At 37.8% G+C, this 24,310-nt stretch overlaps 5 protein-coding genes and 1 pseudogene across 8 annotated transcripts; 5 read left to right on the top strand and 1 right to left on the bottom strand.

Moving 5' to 3' along the window:
- Positions 1-991: 991 nt before the first annotated feature.
- Positions 992-2,945, top strand: LOC106648486 (glutamate receptor ionotropic, kainate 5-like). The gene is made up of 5 exons (XM_014365411.1): positions 992-1,124; positions 1,185-1,525; positions 1,592-2,272; positions 2,356-2,606; positions 2,699-2,945. Exons 1-5 carry the CDS (start codon positions 992-994, stop codon positions 2,943-2,945), a joined length of 1,653 nt encoding a protein of 550 aa, XP_014220897.1.
- An 18-nt stretch (positions 2,946-2,963) lies between these two features.
- Positions 2,964-5,073, bottom strand: LOC106648549 (geranylgeranyl transferase type-1 subunit beta). The gene is made up of 4 exons (XM_014365501.2): positions 4,629-5,073; positions 3,846-4,556; positions 3,407-3,767; positions 2,964-3,337 (listed from the first exon to the last, which is right to left on the bottom strand). Exons 2-4 carry the CDS (start codon positions 4,374-4,376, stop codon positions 3,213-3,215), a joined length of 1,017 nt encoding a protein of 338 aa, XP_014220987.1. The 5' UTR covers positions 4,377-4,556; positions 4,629-5,073; the 3' UTR covers positions 2,964-3,212.
- Positions 5,074-7,570: 2,497 nt separating this feature from the next.
- Positions 7,571-17,196, top strand: LOC106648644 (zinc finger RNA-binding protein). 4 transcript variants are annotated; one of them, XM_014365695.2, is made up of 10 exons: positions 7,574-8,128; positions 9,157-9,332; positions 9,410-9,730; positions 9,808-10,344; positions 10,618-10,907; positions 12,299-12,999; positions 13,074-13,255; positions 14,550-14,695; positions 15,900-16,116; positions 16,376-17,196. In XM_014365695.2, the coding sequence occupies exons 1-10, from the start codon at positions 8,079-8,081 to the stop codon at positions 16,657-16,659; spliced, it is 2,904 nt and encodes a 967-aa protein (XP_014221181.1). In that variant the 5' UTR covers positions 7,574-8,078; the 3' UTR covers positions 16,660-17,196. The 4 variants fall into 4 exon arrangements, with proteins under 4 accessions (XP_014221182.1, XP_014221181.1, XP_014221180.1 ...); XM_014365694.2 differs by having other exon boundaries at positions 9,178-9,332; positions 9,808-10,383; positions 16,376-16,659; XM_014365693.2 differs by having other exon boundaries at positions 7,575-8,128; positions 9,808-10,383.
- A 418-nt stretch (positions 17,197-17,614) lies between these two features.
- LOC106648645 lies at positions 17,615-19,677 on the top strand. Its single transcript, XM_014365697.2, has 5 exons — positions 17,615-18,279; positions 18,368-18,766; positions 18,833-19,025; positions 19,101-19,310; positions 19,384-19,677. The coding sequence occupies exons 1-5, from the start codon at positions 18,210-18,212 to the stop codon at positions 19,598-19,600; spliced, it is 1,089 nt and encodes a 362-aa protein (XP_014221183.1). The 5' UTR covers positions 17,615-18,209; the 3' UTR covers positions 19,601-19,677.
- Positions 19,620-20,569, top strand: LOC111693803 (annotated as a pseudogene).
- Positions 20,570-20,718: 149 nt separating this feature from the next.
- On the top strand, positions 20,719-23,832 carry LOC106648557. Its single transcript, XM_014365513.2, has 2 exons — positions 20,719-22,492; positions 22,596-23,832. Exons 1-2 carry the CDS (start codon positions 22,070-22,072, stop codon positions 23,238-23,240), a joined length of 1,068 nt encoding a protein of 355 aa, XP_014220999.1. The 5' UTR covers positions 20,719-22,069; the 3' UTR covers positions 23,241-23,832.
- The last annotated feature ends 478 nt before the right edge of the window (positions 23,833-24,310 follow it).

Below are 24,310 nucleotides of genomic sequence, written 5' to 3'. Positions count from 1 at the left end.
ATGAACCGTGATATGTTTACTCTCGCACTAGAAAACACAGACTGAAGATCCAGAGAAAGGTTTTTGAAATCTGAAACACGTGGAGAGCTCTGCACATGCGCAGTGAGATTATGACTTATGATATTTCAATATTTGCCGGTTGCATGAGTGAGGGCGCCACTGCTCGCCTAAATATTATGGAAGGCGGAAAAATTACTTCAAAAATAATTTATTTTCAATGTTTGTGAAATTTCATGACAGAATATGTTACAATTATTAGTATGTTAGTCGCAAAGAGCAACAAATATCGTACGAAAACCGCATTTTCGAATGAAAAAATACATTTTTTTGTATAAAACTGTTGATAGTTTTTAAAATATTTATTTAAGACAAATATACAGTAAAGATTCGAAAAGTTCATTAAATTTTACGTTAAAACCCGTATTTTCCAAAATTTTTAACGCTTGTAACATGTTCAATCACACAACGAAGAAGATGCGCCAAAAATGAGCAATGAAAATTAATTTAAACCAAATTAAAAACCTTCAAGCGACTGGCGGCATTGGTTAACTCAATTTATAAGAGCTGAAATTTTGCACAGATTTTTTTTTTGGTACATAAATCACTTTTCCGTTCAGTCCTGGCAAAGTAAAAAAAAATTTTTTTAGCTTCCAGTCTAATATCGATACATACGTCGTTTCTGATCACCATCACCACGCTGCTGCCCACCGTACCTTTACCATGACGTGCATACTAGCAATTGAGCCAAGCATAAGGATAGGTTTACCTAAATTTTTTTGATTAAAATCTTGGCAACTTGGGAGCACTTACTTGGGTAATAAAAATAAACGGTAAAAGCATCCGTCCTATCCGTCATACAGATAGGTTGAATTGATTTTCCCATAAAATAAACTAACGTTAAAAAAAATGACAACTCTACATAACAGTGTAAACGTTTGCGTCAGTAGTATTTGCGCACGCACAAAAAAATCAAGTAACGAATTATACAAAAATGAATTTCAGTCGTACGTGGATATTAATCTTTGCAATTAAGCTCTGTCACTGCGAGAAAACGAATCCGATCGCCAAGTACGAAGATTTTAGATTCTCGTTCGTGCTGATGATTTGCGACTTCAACAGCGATCGTAATTATCAAAATCGAAATCGAAAGCGTCGTTCTCGGTTAACGATCTCCTCTTTCTTAGGCTGGAGGAAGGAGAACGACGTGCACAAACTGATACGCGACTACTCGAACCACTCAATCATGGCGCAGGCCGTCGGCTACGAGGAGTTGGAGGCCACCCGCGAGATCGTCGACAAGCTCAACACTCGACTGCTCATGATATTCGAGATCGACGAGCAGCGGCTGTTTCAGCGCGGTAATTACAGCGACGACTGGTCGGTCTTCCTCGAGAGCCATCGGAACTTCGTGCTCGACGATATCGTTCGCATCAGCGTCTGGGACTCGAGAAACGGCACCGTCCTCGAGGATTACTTCGAGCGATCTCTGCGGGACGATAGAAGCAAGGTGGTGAACGTGGCGAGGGTGAGTAAATATGTGTTCAATGATTCCATATAATGGTATAATCCGATGTTCAACCGATCGTTTCAGATGAACTTCGACTTCCGCAGCGAGAACTTTTACTACTTCTTCGAGAACTTCAGTGGCTTGATCCAGGAGCTCAGCACCTATCGATACAACACCGTCGTCGAGTACGACACGCGCAAGTACAACACCAACTGGAGCGACCTCATCAAGGATCTCAGCAAGCAGCGCATGAACATGGCCCTCACCCCGATCACCATGTCGATGTCGCGCATCAATCAGATCGACTTCTCGCTGCCGATAATCGTCACTCAGGCGGCCTTCTACATGCAGACCGTCGACAGCACCGTCATCCACTGGAGCTCGTACTTTCGCGTCTTCAGCCGGCCCGTCTGGCTCGTCAATGCCGCCATGGTCGTGCTCGTCTCCTGTCTGCTGATGATCACGAAGAAGCGACACCATCGCGACTGGCACTGGTCCGATCTCTGGTCCTACAACTTCGTCAACATCGTGGGCATCTACGCGCAGCAGGGCCTGGCTGAGAGACCGCGAAATCCGTCCTCGAGGCTGCTCTATCTGACGGTGCTCTGGCTCGCCATGAACGTTCACATGCTGTACTCGAGCGTGCTCATGAGCTTCATCACGGTGCCCGAGACTGGTCTGCCCTTCTCGTCCTACCTCGAGCTCAAGGACGATCGATTGTTCAAGATCATCGTGCTGAACGGTAGTCGGCAGGAGGCCCGATTTGTCAGTATATGCGCACTCGAAAATTGAAGCTAAAGGCAGCGAAATGTAATTTTTTCGCTTTATTTACTTTTTTTTATAAACAGCACGAGTCCGGCAGTCTTCTCCATCAATTCGAGTTCAAGCTCAACAAGACTCAGCCTCTGGAGATTCTCGACGCATTTCTCCGGACCTGCAATCGCAATCAGACGGTGGCTTTCTACACCCTCGACACCTACTACAACGCGCTGAGCAGCAAGATCCCATGCGTCCTGAAGCCGCTCTACTTGCCCATCAAGGAGTACATGTCGATCGGCTTGTCCAAGAACGAGCCCTACCGAGAGGAATTGGACAATCTGTGAGTTCACATCGTCGCCCTCGTCGATGCGAGCAATTACACGATGCGAGCAATTAGCGATGATATTATTCATTTATTTTGTTTTTTTTTAGCATCATAACGCTGTCGAGCAATGGTTTTCTCGCCAGGCTGCGGGCCAAGTACTTCTTTCTGTTCAAAGATATACATTTCGCGAAGGTGAACAGAATCACCATAAACAGCGTCATGCCTATTTTGACGATCTACGTGAATGGAGTTATGCTGTCTTTGATTATACTGACTGTCGAAATTATCGTATGGAGAAAGAGAACGGTGTCGAGTACCTCGGATTTTCAAAAGGCTGTAGCATGGAAAAAGTGAAATTTTTCAAGATCAGTATTATCTGTATAGAAGATTTTTATTGGTGAAATTGTTTCATACTTTGACTTCACACAATGTTTATGATTTTATTACAAAATCTCAAAAATTTACCACGTTTATACATCCTACTTGTAAATTTGTAACTTTTTTAAATTATAATGTACAATCCTAGAAAATTATAGAGTATAGTATGTTACAAAATATATTCTTATTTATATCTGATATTGAATTGTGCAATATTTGTGCGCCTTGTGATGCCATCTATCTTCATCGACTATACTTCCATATTTCATGTAAAGTCTGCATGTGTGTGTATGCTTTCTTAGAAATATTTAATGCAGCATGTATTTCTTGTAACGCTGGTTCCTTGATTAAACTCAAACTGCACAAACCTACAAGAATACAATTTTTTAAGTAAAATCAAAGAGAAGTTATGGCAATTTGGAATAAACTATAATTACCTAAATAGGCATGCAAAGGATCTGGACGTTCATTGGTATATTTTCCAAAACCACCGACCAAAGTATTTTGTGTATCTAATACAAATGCTCTATTGTCTTGACTGTCTGATAACTTATCAACGCCTAGTAATTGTAGAGTAGCACCAATCCAGAAACTGTAACAAGAATCTTGTGGCTTTCCAGGTCTGCCTTGAAACCCTCTGTCTTGTCTCATTAAGCACCATCTTTTTAAATTTTCTAATTGTTTTTCTGAGAGTACATTGTGCAGTTCATTCATTAAATACAGACTAGCAACAGCACAAAATGTTGATCCTCCATGTGCCTCTAATCCTGGTCCTTGTCCAAACGCTCCATCATATGACTAATTTTAAAGTAAAAATTATTTCTTATGACTTATTTCAAGCCAACTTACATTAGTAATATAAATAATAAAACTTACCAAGCTTTTTAAAATGTAATCAATAGTGAGAGCTTTGTTCATGCCAGACCAGTCATCAAGAATAGCTGAAACGCAGCTGGCACAATAAACAAATCTCATGTCACTTTCGCTGCCTGCCACCGTTGCCATAAAAGAACCATTAGGATTTTGACACGCTCTCATACCTTCCAACATTGACTCTTTGTCAACTTTAAGCAAATCGTCGCCCAAAATCAACAAACTTGCTAAACCAGTGTAAGACATTGCCAGATGACCGCAGTGATATTCTGGGGAGATTTCTTTGGAAATCATGGGCGAAGAGCTGAAACCAGATCTAGGGCCAGCACCGGTAACCTGTAATCTATAAATCCAGTCTATGGCCTCTTCTTTTTTCACCGGTAGATAATCGTCCAGAGTGCCAAGTAAATCAAGCGCAGACAGGCCAAAATAGCCAAAGGTCATCCTCATTGCATCTGGACATTCCAGCGGCATCAACTGAAGAATCATGTGAAAATATCTGGAATGTTTTTCCTTCATCAGTCTGGGCGTCATGGTTTTTTTCTTCTTGATTTTGTTGGCGCGTGGACTGCGCGAAGGGCTTTTCGTTCGGCGCTCAATTTTGGCGAATTTTTTGGTACACTCTCAAAGGAACAAAAACAAAGTACTTGGCAGCAATTAATATAGCTACTCAGTGCGGCGCTTTGGTTGACATATTCGTATCTATCAGTTATACTGAAAATTGAAAGTGGATTACAATTGATTCGTTTGTGAATTTAGCGATAGATGTTTACGAGAGATACTCACAACAATACAAATTATTCAAACTTGGCGATGTCTAGCTCCGAAATGAAACAATAATACAACTCGGATCCTTTTAAACCTCGAGTCGGACGAAAACTTATATCACTTGTGCTGGCTATTACACTTCAATTAAAATAAAACTAGCAGTAGACTACAAAACTATACTGACAATTGCATCGGGGTGGCGACGATGTACGCCGCTACTACTACTGCTTTCTCTCTAACTCGTCGACTCTGTAGATGTAGTGTGTGTTTGTCATACAATGTAGGTAGGGTTAGATGAGTAAGCTATATCGCAATACCGAGTAGACGACGTTATATACCACTGCTGTTGGGGCCATGCAGAGCAGATGACACGTTCGACACGGCAATGACGTGCTGCGCGCCACACATATACAGCTGCAGGACAAAACATCAGACGACAGGCGCTGCGCAGCATATCGTTCGCAGTTTATACAGCTGTCACATGCTTCGCACACACAAAAACTGTACATTTAGGCCTATTATTAAACGTTTGCGCGGTAGCGATGAACTTTGTGAGTTGAGCTTTTTTTCATTAGACGGAGCGCTGACTGCTACTGTGTACTTGAATTCGAAATGTTTGGCATTCGATGAACTATTTTATGACATATAGTTCGGAACGTCATCTAAGTGCTTGCACTGCTCGCTGCATCTTTTACGATCATACGAGTGACAAAAAGTTTAGAAATATTATTCATAAAAAGTCGGTAAACATGTAGCAAAAGCATATAATATATAGGAGTTGTCATGTTGTGTGACATTCAGGCGAGTGGGGGGGAGGCGCAGCCGGTTCTCATGCATGCACACACATACACCCTCGTATCGTCATATGTATCATCGTGTAGTATACAAGTTATATATGTAAGCCGAAGCAGCAGCGGGCATAAACTGTATATATCGTTTACACCTACACACACGTATATGCAGAAAAAGGCGCAGAGATACTCGGCGCGTTACACCGCCGCGCGCTCGTGTCCGTCTGACGTCGGTCACCCCGTTCACGATATATATCCCAACGTATACATGCTATATAGAAGCCGGTGCAGTGGCAAACTCGAGCCGTCGTCGTCGTCGTTGCACTGCACAGCAGCTATCTACTTTACGCAAGGGAGGAGAATACAGTAGCTAAGCTGCCCTTCGCCGCGATACCGTGTGTGTATATCACTGTGTAATATATATACGTGACGTTCGCCCGACTGTCAGCTGTCGAGTCGTTCGCGAAGGAGGTGTTGATAATATATATACTCCGTGCGGAGGCGTCGTCGCTCGCCGGAAATATAAGAAGGAGCCGAGCTGCTGCCTGCCTGCTTGCCACCGCACGATTACAACGGGTCAACTCTTTCGGGGCCGATAAGAGACACACACCGGGGATAACCTCAATCCACTAGCGGAAGCAGGTAGGTTATCGTCGTCGTGCGAACACACACGACATAGAGCATAATTAATTCAGCGTGATTGTTGGGAGAGCACCGGTGTGCTTTCGAATCGACGATTTTCGGCACTAGGCCACCACGGTGTATCGTATAGTCGCGACAAGGGGGGACACATACTTTTCTCTCTCGCTGATGACTGTGTTTCGGAGCGAAGATTAGAGAAATTCTCGGAAAAATTCCGGATTTCGTCTTGGATATACACACGGTGGGTGTAGGGAAATTAGAAGGTGATCGCTCGACGATAACGCCAAATTGATGCATCGCGTGTGTAGGTTAAGGCGCTCGACAATTAATTCTGCATTTGGCGAACAAATTTGAGTCATACTTTTTTTTATACACACACGACGGTCGTGCGCAGTCGAGTAGCCTCGCCTCGGATATCAGGCCGTGTTCTTTATTCTTTGACCTTATTTTTTTTTGTCATTGCTCGACACACAATACCGTGCCATATATTACTGATCTAAATTTTCTATCGATTAGAAAAAGAGTGCAATTTTATCATCTCAAGAGTCGAGAGTCTTGAGAGATGTCGTGCGAAGGTTTTCACCGAGAAATTCGAATCGATCGTTTCAAATACAGTGACAGCTCTAATGACATTACTTTTGGCATTGTACCGATAAAAGGTCGAACCGACGAGGCTTTTAAATCAAAATGTACTGTTGATTTTGTTTTTTGTAAACACGAGTGAACCTGCGTCTAACAGGTCGGGTAAGTTGAACTCTAGTTACCTCATACAGGTTGAAAGTTATCGGTGTCTATTTACAAACATAATTCGAGGATCGTGCGATTTTTTTCTCACGTTTTTTAAAGATGTTTTTAAAATAAAAGTAGCAATGGACTTCATTCAGTAATTAAGAAAAAAGGTTTGTATCCAAACATTAATCAATGCATGATTTTGCATGAAATTTGTTTTTTTCCATGCCACGATAGGTAGGATATTGACACTCGTCGCCAGCCGCGAGATTCCACCTCCTTCTATATGTACATCATTCAGGTGCACTCGTCGTCGCCCTCGCCCTCGGCCGATATATCGAGTGCAGAGCGGGGCTGTAAAACGCCCCGTAACTCGCTTGTTACGTGTGTACCCACGGCAGCGTATAATAATCGCGATTCGGCCTCTCGTATACGGTCCTTCCTTGCATCGCAGCGCCCGCATCGATGCGCCCGGGATGTGTGCAGCAGCCGCCACCCTCCGCGCTCTGCTGCGTGCACGAGCACTCGTGCCTTCTCTCTTCCTTGCTCGCGCGTGTCCGGTGTCTTTTCCACACACACCACTTTGTACATTACATAGGTATATGTCTGTGTGGTAGGTACACCCCCTCGCTACGCTACATACACACACACACCGATACACGCGCATACATTCGTATCTTCTCTGTTTCGCCGCTTGTTCGAGCAGTTCTCTCTCTCTCTCTGCCTGCAAGCAGCAGCGCCGCCGTGCCGTAGTCCCCAAGCTGCTGCTACTACATTTATTACACACGCACACACATACGACAGTGGCGACGGTCGCGCAGCAGTTGTTCACTCCGCACCGCCGACATCGCTCGCTGCTGCTACTGCTGCTGCTGACTCCGCTGAGCGGCAGTTTTCTTCCGTGGCTCTCTTCACGTGCAACTTGCAAGTCCTCGCGCAGTGTGTTGGTAGTTTAATTAGTGTGTGGACCTTGAAGAAGAAAGCACATAGCTAGAGCTACTTTTACGTGTACATACATTAAAAACACACACACGTCGTTCGACGCGCGCCTTCCTCGCGCTCCTACTGCTGTTGTGCTGTTTTTTTAATTGCTGCTTGCTCGACGACGACAAGAGTGTGTGTAAAGTCGCTCAGTCCGCGGGGCCGCGCGCAGACAACCTCTACCCTATATATAACGTAAAGAACACCCGTCGACGACGAGCGTTGATACAACACAGACAGCCCCGTTGGTTGCCAGGAGAGGAGCCGCCGCTGTTGTGTCGACGACCATAATTGATACCATACATAACATCGCCAGTGATCCAGGATGGCTCAGAACAACTATTTCGGTTTCACTCACGGTGGCACTCAGTACGGGTACGTAGGTCACGCTTGTCTCTCTCCTTCATCGTTGTTATTGGACTTTTCAACGGGAACGAAAAGAAAAAAATGAAATCTCTCTGCGCCGTGTCGAAAATTGGTTATAACGCCGGTTCTCTCTCTCTGGCTTTCTCGTACCCACACACACACACACACACACACACATACATTCTTGCGACAGCCATAATCAAGACTCGAGACTAAATATATACATACACATACACATGCACGGATTTTTGCGCGTGTGTATATCTCGTATACCCTATACACACATACATAGGCAAGCATGCGCCTGCCGCATCGTCGTCATTTCTTGATATGGCGGCCATTTCTCTTCCTCGCCGCATCGCGCTTGTCTTAGCACTTGTATCATATATTAATACCGCCGCCGCCGTCTCGGAGAGCCCGAGAACATTTAATTTTTTCTATGCACATAAGTCTCCGGACCATCCGTACGTAACGTACGTCGATGCTGGTTTGACTTTCGCGAGCTGACAACCGCCTCGAAACGAGACGTGTGCCCTCGCACATTATATTATTACTCGAGGCGCACGCAATTGCAGCGTGTGTACGTTGATTTACTCGTCCTTTGCTTTTTTTCGCAACGATGAATCTCGGCGGGGCCCCCGTTGTTGATCTTGTGACTAACGATGACGGGAGAACTTCGGGGAACCGTGCGGAGCACATCCCCGGAGCTATAGGTTATAGCTGAGGTTAACGGGGGCTATATATACCCACGCGAGCAGCGGCCAACCCACACACACACGCGCACCCGGTTGCGTGAAATTTCATCGATCCGCGCGCGATTCAATCGCTATACGCGTTATTCGTTACGTACTGCACGGTATAGTAGCTTATCATGCCGCTGATGCTCGAATTGATATAGATATACACAAACAGCGTACACGTAACTGGGTTGCGAAGGGTGGACGATCAAAACGACACTCCCTTTCGGCCAATGAATGCCCTTGCCGATGAAGGCTCTTGCCATTTCGAATTGTTCAGTTTTTTTGCACCGATTGCAGGTCCGTCTTGCCACCCAACAGAGCTGCAGCTTATCAGACCGGCCAGGCAGGCTACGCGGTGAGTCCAGCTGCCACTGCAGCTACTTATACGCAACGACCGGCTGCCGCCGCCGCAACTGGATACGAGACCTATCAAGCGGCTGCCGCAGCCGCTGCTACGGGCACCACCTACGCCGGTAAGTCCTTCAGTCACGGTTTATACTGACGAGCCTAACTGCGAGCTTTTAATTTAATCCAATATATGCTTTTCCAGTACCGCAAACTTACGACTACGGTTACGGTAGAGCAGCTCCAGCGGCAACTTACGACGCCACCAAGACCTACTATCAGCAACCAGCTGCAGCAGCTACTTACACCACGACCGAGACTCACTATCAGGCGGCTAAGCCAGCTTACAGTACGACCAGTGCTTACGCGGGTGCTCCTCGTCAAGCTACGACCACTGGTCAAGCCAAAACTTATCAGGCCACCAGCACCGCTTACCCACAAACAAATCCATCTCAGAACACCTCGTATACATCTGGATATTCTGCACCGGCTGCCCCTGCTCCTGCCCCAGCTGCAGCAGCTAACAGTGAGTTTCCTTTTTGAGCTTTATAACTGAGACGCAATTTTAAGAAATAAATTTGCTGATCACAATTCTTATTGCAGAAGCTCCAGGAACAGCTTATTCTGGTTACGACGCGGCGCTTTACAGCGCTGCCACGATGTACGTAGCTCAGCAACAAAGCGCAAATACCAACTCAGCCAATCAAAAGCCAGGCGGTTGGCAAAGCTATCGCAAAGGTTTTGGGGCTGGTGGTGGAGGTGGTAACATGAAAGCCATGCGACCCAAACAACCACCAAAGCCACAACAACTGCACTACTGTGATGTTTGTAAAATCAGCTGTGCTGGTCCTCAAACTTATCGAGAGCATTTAGAGGGACAAAAACACAAAAAGAAAGAAGCTTCTCTCAAAGTTCCGCAGCAGCCACCAACTAGAGGAGCTGGTAACTCTCTCAGATGTGAATTGTGTGATGTGACCTGCACTGGCAATGATGCCTATGCTGCTCACATTAGAGGAGCTAAGCATCAAAAAGTTGTCAAGTTACATACCAAACTTGGAAAACCAATTCCCAGCGCTGATCCAACAGTTTTGAATCCTAAACCAGGTCAAAAAGCTGCAGCTACAACAACAGCAAAGAAAGGTGTGATAACTGCTACACCCAAGATCAACTTCATTGCTTGTGAGTTCATAATTTTTGTAGAGTAGAGAAATTGGACGTCATTGTAAAGTTTCATTATTTTTATTGAACAAAGACGTTTAATTTTGATTATAGTTTTTTTTTGGTTTTTTATAATTTGATGGGTTAATGACATTAGTTTAATATACATTTTCTAATGATATTCATTTTCTACTTGTATTTGTGAATCTTTACTTCAAATGTAACAAATTTTGATTGGAAAAATTATATTTTCAGCTGGCAATTTGGGTACAGTTAATCAACCACAGGAAAAAATTGAAGAAACTGACGAAGCAGTAGAAGAACAATCTTCTGATGATAAAGACATCCAACCTGTTGGTCAAGAGTACATAGAAGAAAATAAATCTGAAGATGGAAAAATAATTAGTTTCAATTGCAAATTATGCGAATGTCGGTTTAACGATCCTAATGCCAAAGACATGCATATGAAAGGAAGAAGACACAGATTTGCATACAAAAAGAAAGTCAATCCAGACCTTGTTGTTGACATGAAGCCTAGTTTAAAGGTAAGCTGATCATTATAATTTTTTGATGCTTAGACCCCAAAATGCGTTCATCTTTTTTCAATTTTTAAGATGTAAAAAATGAACTGTATTTTTTAGTTAATATAAAATTTAAGTATCGGAGATAAATTGAATTTTTTATAAAATCATTGTATTTTAAAATGTTTGCACAACTTTTGTCAAATTTTTGACAGGGAAAGTTAAAGACCAAGGTGAGATTTGTCTAAAAAATGTCCTGCCATAACTTGATATACATTCACTAGGCACTATATGCTAAGTAGGCATAGATACCCTTGAAATTATAATTATATTCCCTTATATATTTTTCAAAGGGAAAAATCCATCACAATTTTCTACATTTCTATTTAGATTAAAGTAGCAATTAATTTAGCCTGTGAAAAAATGCAATAGTTTACATTAAAGTCACGTAATCATTTGATTGTACAATACGAGATATAATACGAGCATTAAAATCAATACCGACGCAGCAAGCACATGGTCATGGTCGTAGTACCAGCTTGACTTTATAGGGGGCGGTTCATTAGAAGCGACCACTCGCGCATCCGCCATTCGTGGCATGGGCCCCGGGAGTGCGCTCGAAAGAAGGAATTTTTTCTTTCCACTTCGTGCGGTACAACCTCGCGCACGTGCTTCGAACTTCGATAGTTGAATAGTTTACTTTTATAATCGAACAAATAGTTAGCCAAGATGATAACTAAGATCAAAGGTTCGTAATGATTGTTACTGTACTAAATATACAACTAAAAAATTTTTTAAATAAAATTCTTTGATTGAATTGAAATGATGAAACCGATGACGAGACTGAGAATACGTGCAGAGTTTCTCGTTTGATCTTGATTACAAGTATTTTGGACTCTTGATCTTTCGAGGAACATACCTGCGCCGTTTCGTAGATTATACTGGCGGCTGATTAATTCTATCAAAGTTTCTTTGAATTTTAAATGTATTTTAAATGGAAAATATATAAAAATGTATTTAACCCTATTGACATAGAGCTCGTGTAACTTGCAGGTTGTGTTGAGTGATTTTTTTAAATCGTATAATATGTACGCCGGTTATAGAAAAATATAAACGGATGTATTCGTAATTATTACGGAAGTAAAAATGAGTGATATAGTTAAAAAATTAATTTAAAAAAATTTAATTTGAATGGTTTTTGACAATTTTAGAAGCCACGTGGCAAAAAAGCATGCTCTAGTCAAATTAGATTTGCACTTTTCGAATATGGAGTTGTAAATAATTTTTTTTAATATTTCTTAATTCTATCTTGATTTATCAAAATCCACCCTAAAAGCACAATACTTAAATAGTCCCTAATTTAGAGTTCGAAATTTTCATGATTAGTAATATAATTTTTTTTTATAAATCTTTAGCAACGCAAAATGTTGGAAGAAAAGCTACGGCAGCAGCAGATGCGCGAAGAGTTCATGCGTCGCCGCGACGAAATGTCCCAAATCGGTCCCTTGGGCCCAATGGGTCCGATGTGCGACGAAGAAATGATGTATTGGGAGGAGAGACGACGTTACGAGGAAGACTTCGAGTATTACGAGTGGTACAGACGTTACGGCCGAGGCCCGGGTGCTCCACCCATGCCGCCAAGGCCGTTCCCTGGCCCACCGCCCGGTATGATGATGTTCCCCGGACATCAACAACGCAGACCTGACTCGTCGGACGACAAGCATGTAATTGCTCATCACTCGACTATCTATCCCAAAGAAGAAGAATTGCAAGCTGTCCAAAAGATTGTCTCGCACACTGAGAAAGCGTTGAAATTCGTTTCGGATTCGCTGGCTGATTCGGCTTCGCCAACGCCCAATACCAATTCGGCAAACGCAAACTCGAACGATACCAAAAAAGACGACTCGGCCAGTACTGCAGCAACCACTGGCACTACAAACAAAAAGAATCAAAAAGAAGATGGAAGCGATGGTAATCTATTTTCTTTCCAAAAAGAAAAAGAAGATTCGCGGATTCTTCGTGGCGTTATGCGAGTTGGTAATTTGGCAAAAGGTCTGCTGTTATCAGGAGATAATCACGTTTGTCTTGTAGTACTATGTGCTGAAAAACCGACTAGGTAAGCTTTCTAACTCCCTTAAGACTTCAGTAACGTTTGAATGCATGATGCTAACGTTTCAACTTACTTTGCAGGACTCTTCTCAACAAAGTTGCTGAGATCTTACCGGCTCAGCTGAAATCAGTTGCTCCAGAAGAGAGTTATAATGTAGGAAAACATCCAGAATCAGCAGCAATTACAGTTTCAGGTGGAAGTGTCACCGTCAGTGTCACTTTGACTAGTCCATTAATGCGTGATCCGGTTAAACCAGCAGGAGGTAATGTATTTATTGTTAATTCTTTACACCGGCCAAGAAAAGGATAATCGAAATTGGTTGTTGACAAGTTTGATATGTTCAAGCAACAGTTGCCAAGGATATATCATGTCTGTATCTATGTTTGACTCGACGTTATTTAGTTTGTTCTTTTCATGGCCTCGAAAAAAAATATAACTTTTTTAAGGTATCAGGTATCGTTAAAAAAAATAAGTAAACCGGCAGGTGCTAGTTTCAGAGAAGGCACATGCTATGAGCAATTGCTCGCACTTACTTATTTTCCGTACGCCTTTGATCTTTTTAATTTAAAATAAGAACAGCCCTTACGCAACAATATTTGCTCATGCATTTATGAGATTGACACATCTTGTAAGCTTAGCAAGTGTAGTCGCGTTAGCTGATTAGAAATAATCGAATACTAGACACGCGTGTACAGTTTCTTTCGTTCATAATGTTTTTTTTTTTGTCTGTTGGTAAACATTTTTGTTGATTTTCTTGAAATTTTTATTTCAACGTAAAAGTTCGAATTAGATGTGTACGAAAGAGGTTTACAGCGAACTAGCTATAGAGTCTCCTACAAAGAACAAAAGTTTTTCTGCGATATCAAAATGCGAAATTTGAATAGTAGATGAAATAGACAGCAATAATAAAATGCCAAAAAAACCTGTCAATTCGATATCTCGGAAAACAACGCTGAGGCAATCTAAAAACTATGGACTTTTTGATCATGCATACGAAAAATATAATCACCCTCTATATACTTATGTATAATATATTACAACGTGTGGTAGAGAATGTTAGAAAGATTTCAACTGATTTTAAGTTTAGTCTCAAGCAACGACGCGTGACGTTTTTTTCTTACTCTAGCTGTGTAAGTAATAGGCAATGATAGTGATGGGAAATTATTTGCAATTACGTAAAATACTTGCAAATAGGTGTCGGTATCACACTATCAATGTTCCAATCTAATCAGTTTTGCATGGCTAAATAGCAAGCTATGTGAAATTGAACGCGGAAAAAAACGTTGTAGCTTCGAAGCAAATTAATTACAAACAATGTTAGATAATTGAATAACAGAGTCATAATATAGATGCTGCTGATACTTTGGTTGTACCGTTGTTCTTGTTGTTGTTTTTTTTTTTTAAATTTTTTAATGAATGTTTTGAAAAAAACATATGTAGAAGGTATATTAATGTTAACAAAAATGAAAGATAGAGGGTTCCTTTTCTTGCCGGGCATGATCAAACACTCTAAAGTATTGTCTAAGCGTGATGTGCTTTCTTTGTTGGAATCTCAGATAATGCTGGACAGCAGCAGGGAGCTGCTCAACAACAAACGACGCCTGCGACACCGGCTGCGTCGAAACCAGATCCACCAGATGTACTACCCAAGGCTAAGTGTTTGGAGGCTTTAGCTGCACTCAGACATGCCAAATGGTTTCAGGTTTGAAAAAAAATTCAGCCTATCAAATTCGAGTCATTTTCAAAGATTAGAGTTGTTTTTACTATCCAGCCAATGGATATAATTTTGAATAAAAAAAAATTATATTAAAGAATTTGTAAACTAAAATTTTCATTGTTGACTTCACAATGACATTTTAATTGGATAGAGTTTGGGGATAGAGAATAGACACTTCCAGCCTTATGGTATTGTACAGCTCGAATTTTATAATGTCAATTTTTTTCACAGCTTAGGCATAATCGTTTATTTACATTATATTATTTAATAAATATAAATAAATGTGCTAACGATGAAAATTAAGTCAATTTTTCATTGAATGTGCTACATTAAGAAATTTAAATTTGTTACTGTTGAATCAGTATTAAGTTGTTGAAAACCCACAATGGAGAAATAGTTATTTATTAGTAAAATTAATGGCACAATCAAAAGAAATTGACTAAAAGCTATTCTTGACAAATATAACTTTTTGGAATCTTCAACCCAATTCAAGGTTATATTTGTTTAGAAAGTCAAATAGATTTTACAAAAATTTGTAAGTATAATCAAATGATGATATCCAGAATAATACAGTAATTTTCTAAATTTCGAATCTAAAGTCAATTACAAGTTATAGTTAGATGAATACCTTGTGCATCAGGTAGACAAACATTCATAGTTTTTAATTATTCTGGATTGAAATTTGTAATATATTACTGAGTCTAATGTAGGTCTGTCCTCAAACACTCAAAATTGTGCACAACAGTCCATCAATTTGTATTTGTCATTCATCATTTTTAACTTATTATTAATCTTACAAATTATTTGCAGCACTTTTTTGAGGCAGACAAGCAAAAGCACACAGTAGAGTTTATATACATGCCGGGTGTTTTTTTTTTGCTAGCAATTCGCATCCATAAATGACTTACTGTCAATGGAAGCGCAATAGTACTTTATTTATGAACAAGTTTACTTCCGGCTTTTTGTTTTCCTTGAAACAATTTTATTATTAAACGCATAATCACAAACACCCGGTAAAGTGAAAAAAGCTTCGAATATTATAGGAGAATTATAGGTAGACCAAAGGTTGGAAGGATAGAGCTAAAGCCTAAAACTAAGCAAATTTTTTGAATTAGAATAAATGTATTGTATATTACTTCATGAAAATTTTAAAACTGTCAAGATTTCTAAATTAATTTTTGATCAACAGGCTAGAGCAACGGCACTTCATAGTTGTGTTATGGTTATTCGTATTATGCGTGATTTATGCAATCGCGTACCTACTTGGGGGCCACTAAATCCATGGGCATTGGAGTTACTTACGGAAAAAGTGTTGAGCACGGCCGGAGTACCTTTAAGTCCGGGTGCTGCTTTAAGGAGATTGCTGGAATGCGTCGCTGGAGGCATCATTCTCCCAGGAAGTCCAGGTTTGTTATTATTTTAATCGAATTCTATTTTATTTTAATAAATTAAAATGATGAAACCGATGACGAGACTGAGAATACGCGCAGAGTTTCTCGTTTGATCTTGATTACAAGTATTTTGGACTCTTGATCTTTCGAGGAACATACCTGCGCCGTTTCGTAGATTATACTGGCGGCTGATTAATTCTATTAAAACTCTTTTGAAATTTGAATAAATTTAAAACTTGATTGTTTAATGAAAAATATTTACTTCTATTTTTAGGACTGGCAGATCCATGCGAAAAAGACCCTGTTGATGCGATCGGTAACATCACCCCTCAACAGCGTGAAGATATTACAGCTTCAGCTCAACACGCTCTGCGTCTTGTAGCTTTTCGTCAAATTCATAAGGTGCTCGGTATGGAACAATTACCTCCACCAAAACACAAAAGTCCTTTCACACGCAAACGCAGACGTGACAATAGCAACGGCGAGAGCACCGATAGCGAAGCCGTTAAAAAAGACAAGAAGACAGAGGAGATAAAAATGGAAACAGACTCGAAATAATCAAGCTCACCTAATTCTTATACACTAACCAAAATTAACACTATTATAACACCTATTTACTATTATGTAAGATTCACAATTTATTTATTTGATACTCGATCAGTTTTAATTTTTAATGAGAAAGACCATGAAATGTTACACTTATGATGTGGACGTGAAAAAGTAAACAAACGTATACTAACAATCACGAATTTTGTTATTTTTTCTAAAAATAACAAATCAAGTCCAAAAAAATCTCTAATTACTTAAAATCGCACGAATGGGTTTGAAAAATGAAACAAGGCAAAAATCAGGTAGTAGTGTAGATGAGTTTTTGTCGATGATTGTAGAAGAATAATGAAAAATGTAATTAGGTTTTTAAATAAAAAAATGTATTATTTAAAATTATTATATTTTCAAATTTATAAAAATATTATATAATTTTGTGTTATTTTGAAAGCATAACAAAAAACAACTTGAAAGTTAAGATTAGACCTAGTTGAAATCAAGACTTCTCATGTGAATGTATTGTGCAGTCATAATATAATGAGCAAATGATAGTATGCATAATTTATGCAATGATTTTTTAGTCATTTGCGAGGTTGATACATATAGTTTCAAAGCTGTAGATGAAATCTTTTTCACTTATCAACATTCATGTCATAAAAACGTAGAGGGTTCAAAGTTCAAGACTCGGAAAGAATTTTTACTATTACAATAGATTGACCTGGTTTATATTTGATTGTATACTACAGTGAAACATCTTCTCTTATTTATCTATCAGTTTTGTATAGTAACGAATTATTAAAAAATAAAAAAAAACAATTGTAAATTCACATTGTCAAAAAAACAAAATAAAAAATTGCAAAAATATCGTGAAATTGAAAATGATTTTTTCTTTATTTGGTAACTTTCACCGGTCTAAAAAAAGTTAAATTAATTAATTAAAAGTTAACCAGTAATGAGAACAAAATGATAAATTCCAACAAGCATTAATGGTTCGAAAATATTTTTAAAAATACTCCAAATTGAATATGACTCGAATAAAGTTGGTAAGACACCATTATTCAAGGATTTCGTATGAACTTTTTATTACACTTTAGTATGATTATTTTACCTCCGTAAAACGCTTCTCATAATTTTTTGTACAATAATGTGAAAAAAATTACTACTGAAAATATCGAATAATAGTTTTCATGGTGTCCATCAACCATATTTCATACTCACCAAAAAGTTATTGATCAAAAAAACTCCGTGGAAACTCCAACAAAAAAGAACAAAAATATTTAAATGTCTCGCTGCGGCGCGCAGCAGACGAGTTAAGGCGTCTTTCTGACAACACTGTGCCGCGTGGTGTTCCGTAGATCATAACCTACTTATGTCAATTTAGTACAGAGAAGTAGAAACTTATTACTGTGTAAGATATCAAAGCCAATTTCATTAAAATATTTGTGACTTTTTTTATGTGAATTTCATTCAAAAATTAGTATCGATGATAACAAGTTTGTGCATTATCAACCGAAACTTACACTCATAATTTCAAGACAAATATATTTTTAAAAATAAAAAAAATGAAGGAGTCGATACAAGCTATTATAGACAGTGTTATTATCGAACCAAATAAAATTCGACCCATTATTGGTATGTATTGTTGAACTTTTTAAAAGATTTTATTGTTCTTCAACAGAATTATTAGATTTGATAGAATGATAATTATTTTAAATTGCAGTTCATTTTCAAAATGGTCAACTTAAAGATGAAGCAGCAAAGAAAATGAAATGTCAATTGTACAATGATGAGGATAAACAGAAAGTAGTTTTGGCAATATCTAATGGTCGAATGTGTTATAGAGGTTATAGACCAAACCTTGAAAAAGAACCAGATTATACAATGTTGGCAATTCATAATAAAAAAACTGGAAAAGTTAGATTAGTTCAATCAGAACTCTGGGATGTAGCTCCTGTGTTAGTCTCACATACTGAATATAATGATGATAAAAATTTAAATAAACATGCTGAGTTCAATAAATTGTTTGGATCTAAAAAAGCAAAAAGACGAACAGAACAGTATGAAAAGATGAAATTCAATATTGAAGATATCAAAGAACAATGGGAAAAAACTGTTCGAGGTAATTATTATGTACTTTTTTTTTGTAATAAAAAAACAAAAGTTTAATTTGTAAAACTTTTCTTAGATATTCCAATTGCCAAAGAGGATTTAAAAGAGAGAGCAAAAGATGATTTGATTGTTGGAATCATTTTGCCACCTTGTAATAAAGAAGCCAAGCATGCGTCTGAAATTTATAATATTTATGATATTGTTCCGAAGAAAATTTTAAAAACTTTATATGTTGCATCAGTTGAAATTTCTGAAAGTGATATTGTAGAGTAGGTATTATAATACAGGTTATAATTTTATTTTAAATAAAATATTTAATAATAATTATTTTTCTATATTTTTAGCAAGCCAACATTTTTTATGAAAACTGTTGAATATGTTAAAACAGATCCTAAATCTGCATCTAAAATCGCAATGTTGCTGTATATTGAAGCGATAGCTAATTGGTTAAATAAACCTTTAAAATCAGCAAAATCTAAGAATTTCAATATATGTGAACATTCCACCGATGTAAGCTCTCATGTTTTACAAAATTACAGTATGAATAACGGACGGTAATTTTCATAATTTAATCATAGAGTATAATAAATAATACTTGTTATTGTATATCTTATTTATAATTTATAGATCCAAGCCTTGTACTTTTAAATATAAAGGGTTGCTACATTGTATAATACTAGGACTAATAATATGGGATTACAAATTAGACATGGAACAGTTTAATACAATGTTTACTAGAACAGCTACTAAAAAACTAATTGAACTTGCTAGATATATTCATGCTGTACCCATCGAAGATGATAAAAAGAGCGTGGTTCTTCAAATATCAAAAGAAAAGAAATGAATATTAATTTTCTTCAACCCATGCTCGAAAGTACGTACTTTTCTCCTACAAATGGTCCACCCGTTCCTGCACGGAGCAAGAATTCCGCTCGATGGTTCGACGCTCCAATAGCCCCGGGGTTCGCATCTGCATGGACGCAGTTCTGAATCACATGACAGGAGAACGCCCGGGGCACCGGTGGCTCGCGGGCCTACGGCAAGGAGTACCAAGTGGTGCCGTACACGAGTGAGATTTTTCACAACAAGTGCGATATCAATTACGGACTCGGCTGGACGGTGAGGGATTGCGAGATGGTCGGTATGCACGATCTCGGATAGAGGTGCGGGACAGAATAGTGGCATTTCTGGACAGGGGCGTGGACGCCGGTGTGGCTGGTGAGCAGAGCGTGTAGAGAAATCGGTTATCGATATTCTCGAAATTTATTTACTTATCGTCTTTTATTATTTTCTCGTACAGCATCGACGCGGCGAAACACAAATGGCCCGATCATCTCAGGCAGATTTACGCTCGAGTCAAGAATCTCAATACCGATCACGGCTTCGAGCCCAACTCCAGACCCTTCATCTTCCAAGAAGTGATCGACTACAGCAACGAGGTCGTGTCCTAATACGAGTACAACGAGGACACCGTCACTTTTGTGGACAATGACAACACTCAGCGCGACGGTGGTGGCAGTCGCCCCTGACTCACAAACAAAAGTTTTTCTGTGATATCGAAATGCGAAATTTGAATCGTAAATGAAATGGACAGCAATAATAAATCTCGGTAAACAACACTGAGGCAATCTAAAAACTATGGACTTTTTGATCATGCATACGAAAAATATAATCACCCACTATATTACTTATGTATTATATATTACAACGTGTGGTAGAAAATGTTAGAAGTCCAAAAAAATCTCTAATTACTTAAAATCGCACGAATGGTTTTGAAAAATGAAACAAGGCAAAAATCAGATAGTAGTGTAGATGAGTTTTTGTCGATGATTATAAAAGAGTAATGAAAAATGTAATTAGGTTTTTAAATAAAAAAATGTATAATTTAAAATTATTATATTTTCAAATTTATAAAAATATTATATAATTTTGTGTTATTTTGAAAGCATAACTAAAAATAACTTGAAAGTTAAGATTTGACCTAGTTGAAATCAAGACTTCTCATGTGAATGTATTGTGCAGTCATAATATAATGAGCAAATGATAGTATACATAATATATGCAATGATTTTTTAGTCATTTGCGAAGTTGATACGTATAGTTTCAAAGCTATAGATGAAATCTTTTTCACTTATCGACATCATTTGAATGATATATCGGAGTTTTGATACTTGAACAGGAAATTAAAATATCATGCACACGAATACGCTCTTTTTCAAAAAACGAGTAATGAGAACAAGAAGGAAAATTCCAATAAGCATAAATGCAAATGGTTGGAAAATATTTTTAAAAATACTCAAAATTGAGTATGACATGAATAAATTTGGTAAGACACCATTATTCAAGGATCTCATAGGAACTTTTTATTATACTTTTTAGTAAGATTATTTTACTTTCGTAAGTGTCTTCTCTTAAATTTTTTGTACAATGATGTGAAAAAATTACTACTGAAAATATTGAATAATAGTTTTCATGGTGTCCATCAACCATATTTCATACTCACCAAAAAGTTATTAATAAAAAAAACTCCGTGGAAACTCCAACAAAAAAGAACAAAAATACTCAAATGTTCTTGCAAAATTTACTTCGCCAAAGTGTTGAAAATGTTTGTGGAAAATATTGTAATGTGATAAGTATAATGTGGAGGAGAGAAGCATTATTATAAATAAATGAAAGATCCATGGCAAAAAAATCGTTACTCCAAAATACTCTTTGTTCTGGAAGTAATTCGATTTAAATGATAACGTGTTTATAGGCGCGCGCATCATGCATGCTTCATTTCTTTCTCGCGCCAATTGGCTTACTTAGTTAGACGGCAGGGAAAGTCGGGAATATCCCTCAGGACACCTTGGAAACAAAGCTTGTATTAACACAGTAATCCTTGAAACAATAACGACGCTCCAAAATTATTTTTCAGAAATTTGGAATCATTTTATTATCCAGTGGATTTGTGTTTTAAGTGTCATTTGATTTTACAATCAACAAGTGTGCGCAGATACATCCACGTGTGCCGATCATCGATTACCGACCATCGTATTTTTTTCGGTTGTTTGTTTGGTTATTAGATTTAATTATATATTTTTTGGAAATTGTGCGTGACTATTGTGCGTGTGACATATCAATTTCAAATTAATGACTTGCGCACTGACGTTGGCAGCTGACAGACTTAGTTTTGACTTGTCCAACCACATTATCAGTGAGCAGTGAGCACATGTGGTCTGTGTAAGAGTGACGTGTATGACGAACACGTTTGAACAAGTTTATTCCTTCGAAGTTCGAAATATTGTTAAAAGATCTTTTATTGTGTTGTAAAATGGCTGCTAAAACAGATGTTTCGATTTTGCAAGAAGTGTTGGTGATGTGGAGGCGACCGCCTCCCAATTATGAGATAGTATCTCAAGAAGATGGAACACACATAAATAGATTTATTTATCAAGTTCAATGTAATGGATACATAGCAGTTGGCGAACCAGGGCTTTCAAAACAAGTAGCAAAAAGAAATGCTGCTACAGCAATGCTTGCAATGATTTCCCAAAATGAACCGAAGCTTTGGAATTCATATAAAATAAACCAAGAACGAAGGCGAGTTAATCAATTACCAAAAATCGAAAAATTAAATATAAGCAGTAATAATAACGTAGGAAAATTGTCAACCGGCACTGAACAAGAAAATTTGCTTTGCAATTTCAAAACTGGTTTAGATGCGGATAATATTAATTTTATAAAGGAGTTAAATGTAAGTCAATATTTTTTTAAAGATTTTGAATTTTATGATTGTCAGAAAAAACTTTTTAACTTATTTATTTTTTTAATTATTAATTTCAATGTTTCTTTTTCAGGAATATTGTCAAAGAAAAAATTTATGCAAACCAGTTTATAGTGATGATGATGAAATGGAAAATATTCCAAACAAAATATTTTGGATAAAATGTTCATTAAATAAGTATGTAACCAAGGGTTCGGGAGTATCAAAAAAAGAAGCAAAACATGTTGCAGCCAAAAAAATGTATAAGACTATAACGGACCCAAATAGTTCCAAAGTATCCGAGAAGGAAATAAACATACTTGAGATGACGAAAATTTCATCTGAAAAAGCATTCAAGCAGTATAATGATTTAAATTTGCAATCCAAGAAAAGCTTTGTTATTGAAGAAAAAAGGCATATTGAATTATCTGACTGGTACAAAGAAATCAAAAACATGTTTCAATGTAATAAAAATGATAAACCATTTGAACCTTTGGGAGAATATCTTATTGAAGATGATTCAAGTTTGAATTTTGAAGACCTACTGAAAGCTATGAATATAGAATATACAATTGAAACTTTAGCAAATCGAGAAGAAAAGATGATGCCTTACATATGTACTGTTAGCTCCCATACTTACCCACGAATTGTTGAAATGGGAGTGGGAAAGACTGAACATCAAGCCAAAGCAATGGCTGTATCAGCTTTTATAGATACTATAATGATGTTTTTAAACTAAAAAAATAATGTATTAAGTGGATGGCAAAGCCAGCCCAAAAATCTAATTTTCAATCTAGTTTTCTAAATATTTTTTTGAATATTCAGAAAACTACATTAGAAATTTGATTTTTGGGCTGGCTTTGTAATCCCCTTGAGTAGTTTTGTGCGCATTATGCACAAAACTTTCCTTTCTATTACATTCATTAACATTATTTTTATAAATCTGAATTGTGATTGAATTGATACTGACTTAATTATCAAATCTAAAATTTTTTATTACTTTGTTATAAGTAGATTTATTTTATTAAATGTGACTATTATAATATATAGATATCTACGTGTATGCAAGTGATAATATCCTTATTTTTGTGAAAATCATTGTTGTATAGGATAATCAATTGTCTATATAAAATTATAAATGATTGTCTATATATAAAAATACATTATCTATATAAAACTTCTAACTAACTATGTGTAGACAACTACAGACAAAAAGAAATTAATTAAAATTAATTAATTAATAAAGTCATTATCAATATAAAACTGTAAAAGTTCATTTAACAAAAATCTCATTTGTATCATAATCATCCTTTGTCTGAATTAAGCAAAAAATACCATAAAACTGACAACTCTATAAGTCTTATTGAAAATAAAATAAATACCCTGTGACACATTCTCTCTGTCAATTTAGCTTACTAATCAATAATTCATCGCGCAAATTTTGATAATTTCGATACTCCGTTGAATGGTTCAATTTTTTTGTTTTCGTTCGACGTTCATATAAACAGAAGAGGCTGGACATCGTTTCGTCAATATCAAACATTTCGATGCGACAAACACGACCAAGATGATGAAATTCCTCGCTCGTGTGACGTTTAAAGCGATATCACAGCAGAAAGGTTTATACAATATTGCGCATGATGTATATTAAACATTAGTCAGCACGGAGCGATTAACGTAAATATACGATTACAGTTATTATTCACGGCGAGCGTATGTACCTATTCTTGGGTAAACTAATAATTCACGAAACCAGTAAAAAATTATCGAACCGCTCCAGAAATAATTATCCTAAAAATATTATTCAAC

The sequence above is a fragment of the Trichogramma pretiosum genome, unplaced genomic scaffold, assembly GCF_000599845.2.
Source record: "Trichogramma pretiosum strain Unisexual culture from Peru unplaced genomic scaffold, Tpre_2.0 scaffold7, whole genome shotgun sequence".
In the NCBI taxonomy this organism is placed as follows: domain Eukaryota; kingdom Metazoa; phylum Arthropoda; class Insecta; order Hymenoptera; family Trichogrammatidae; genus Trichogramma; species Trichogramma pretiosum.
The sequence above is the reverse complement of the archived record's forward strand: the minus strand, read 5'-3'. Positions and strand labels throughout refer to the sequence as shown.

Bases quoted from the DNA above. Each gene is read 5' to 3' on its own strand.
- LOC106648486 (XM_014365411.1), top strand. From the start codon at position 992: ATGAATTTCAGTCGTACGTGGATATTAATCTTTGCAATTAAGCTCTGT. The intron at 1,125-1,184 runs GTAATTATCAAA...CCTCTTTCTTAG, and splicing joins TTGCGACTTCAACAGCGATC to GCTGGAGGAAGGAGAACGAC. The intron at 2,607-2,698 runs GTGAGTTCACAT...GTTTTTTTTTAG, and splicing joins CGAGAGGAATTGGACAATCT to CATCATAACGCTGTCGAGCA.
- LOC106648549 (XM_014365501.2), bottom strand. From the start codon at position 4,376: ATGACGCCCAGACTGATGAAGGAAAAACATTCCAGATATTTTCACATG. The intron at 3,768-3,845 runs GTAAGTTTTATT...CTTTAAAATTAG, and splicing joins ATTACATTTTAAAAAGCTTG to TCATATGATGGAGCGTTTGG. The intron at 3,338-3,406 runs GTAATTATAGTT...GTATTCTTGTAG, and splicing joins TCCTTTGCATGCCTATTTAG to GTTTGTGCAGTTTGAGTTTA.
- LOC106648644 (XM_014365693.2), top strand. From the start codon at position 8,079: ATGGCTCAGAACAACTATTTCGGTTTCACTCACGGTGGCACTCAGTAC. The intron at 10,384-10,617 runs GTGAGTTCATAA...TTATATTTTCAG, and splicing joins CAAGATCAACTTCATTGCTT to CTGGCAATTTGGGTACAGTT. The intron at 10,908-12,298 runs GTAAGCTGATCA...ATAAATCTTTAG, and splicing joins ACATGAAGCCTAGTTTAAAG to CAACGCAAAATGTTGGAAGA.
- LOC106648645 (XM_014365697.2), top strand. From the start codon at position 18,210: ATGAAGGAGTCGATACAAGCTATTATAGACAGTGTTATTATCGAACCA. The intron at 18,280-18,367 runs GTATGTATTGTT...TTTAAATTGCAG, and splicing joins TAAAATTCGACCCATTATTG to TTCATTTTCAAAATGGTCAA. The intron at 19,311-19,383 runs GTAATTTTCATA...TATAATTTATAG, and splicing joins TACAGTATGAATAACGGACG to ATCCAAGCCTTGTACTTTTA.
- LOC106648557 (XM_014365513.2), top strand. From the start codon at position 22,070: ATGGCTGCTAAAACAGATGTTTCGATTTTGCAAGAAGTGTTGGTGATG. The intron at 22,493-22,595 runs GTAAGTCAATAT...TTTCTTTTTCAG, and splicing joins ATTTTATAAAGGAGTTAAAT to GAATATTGTCAAAGAAAAAA.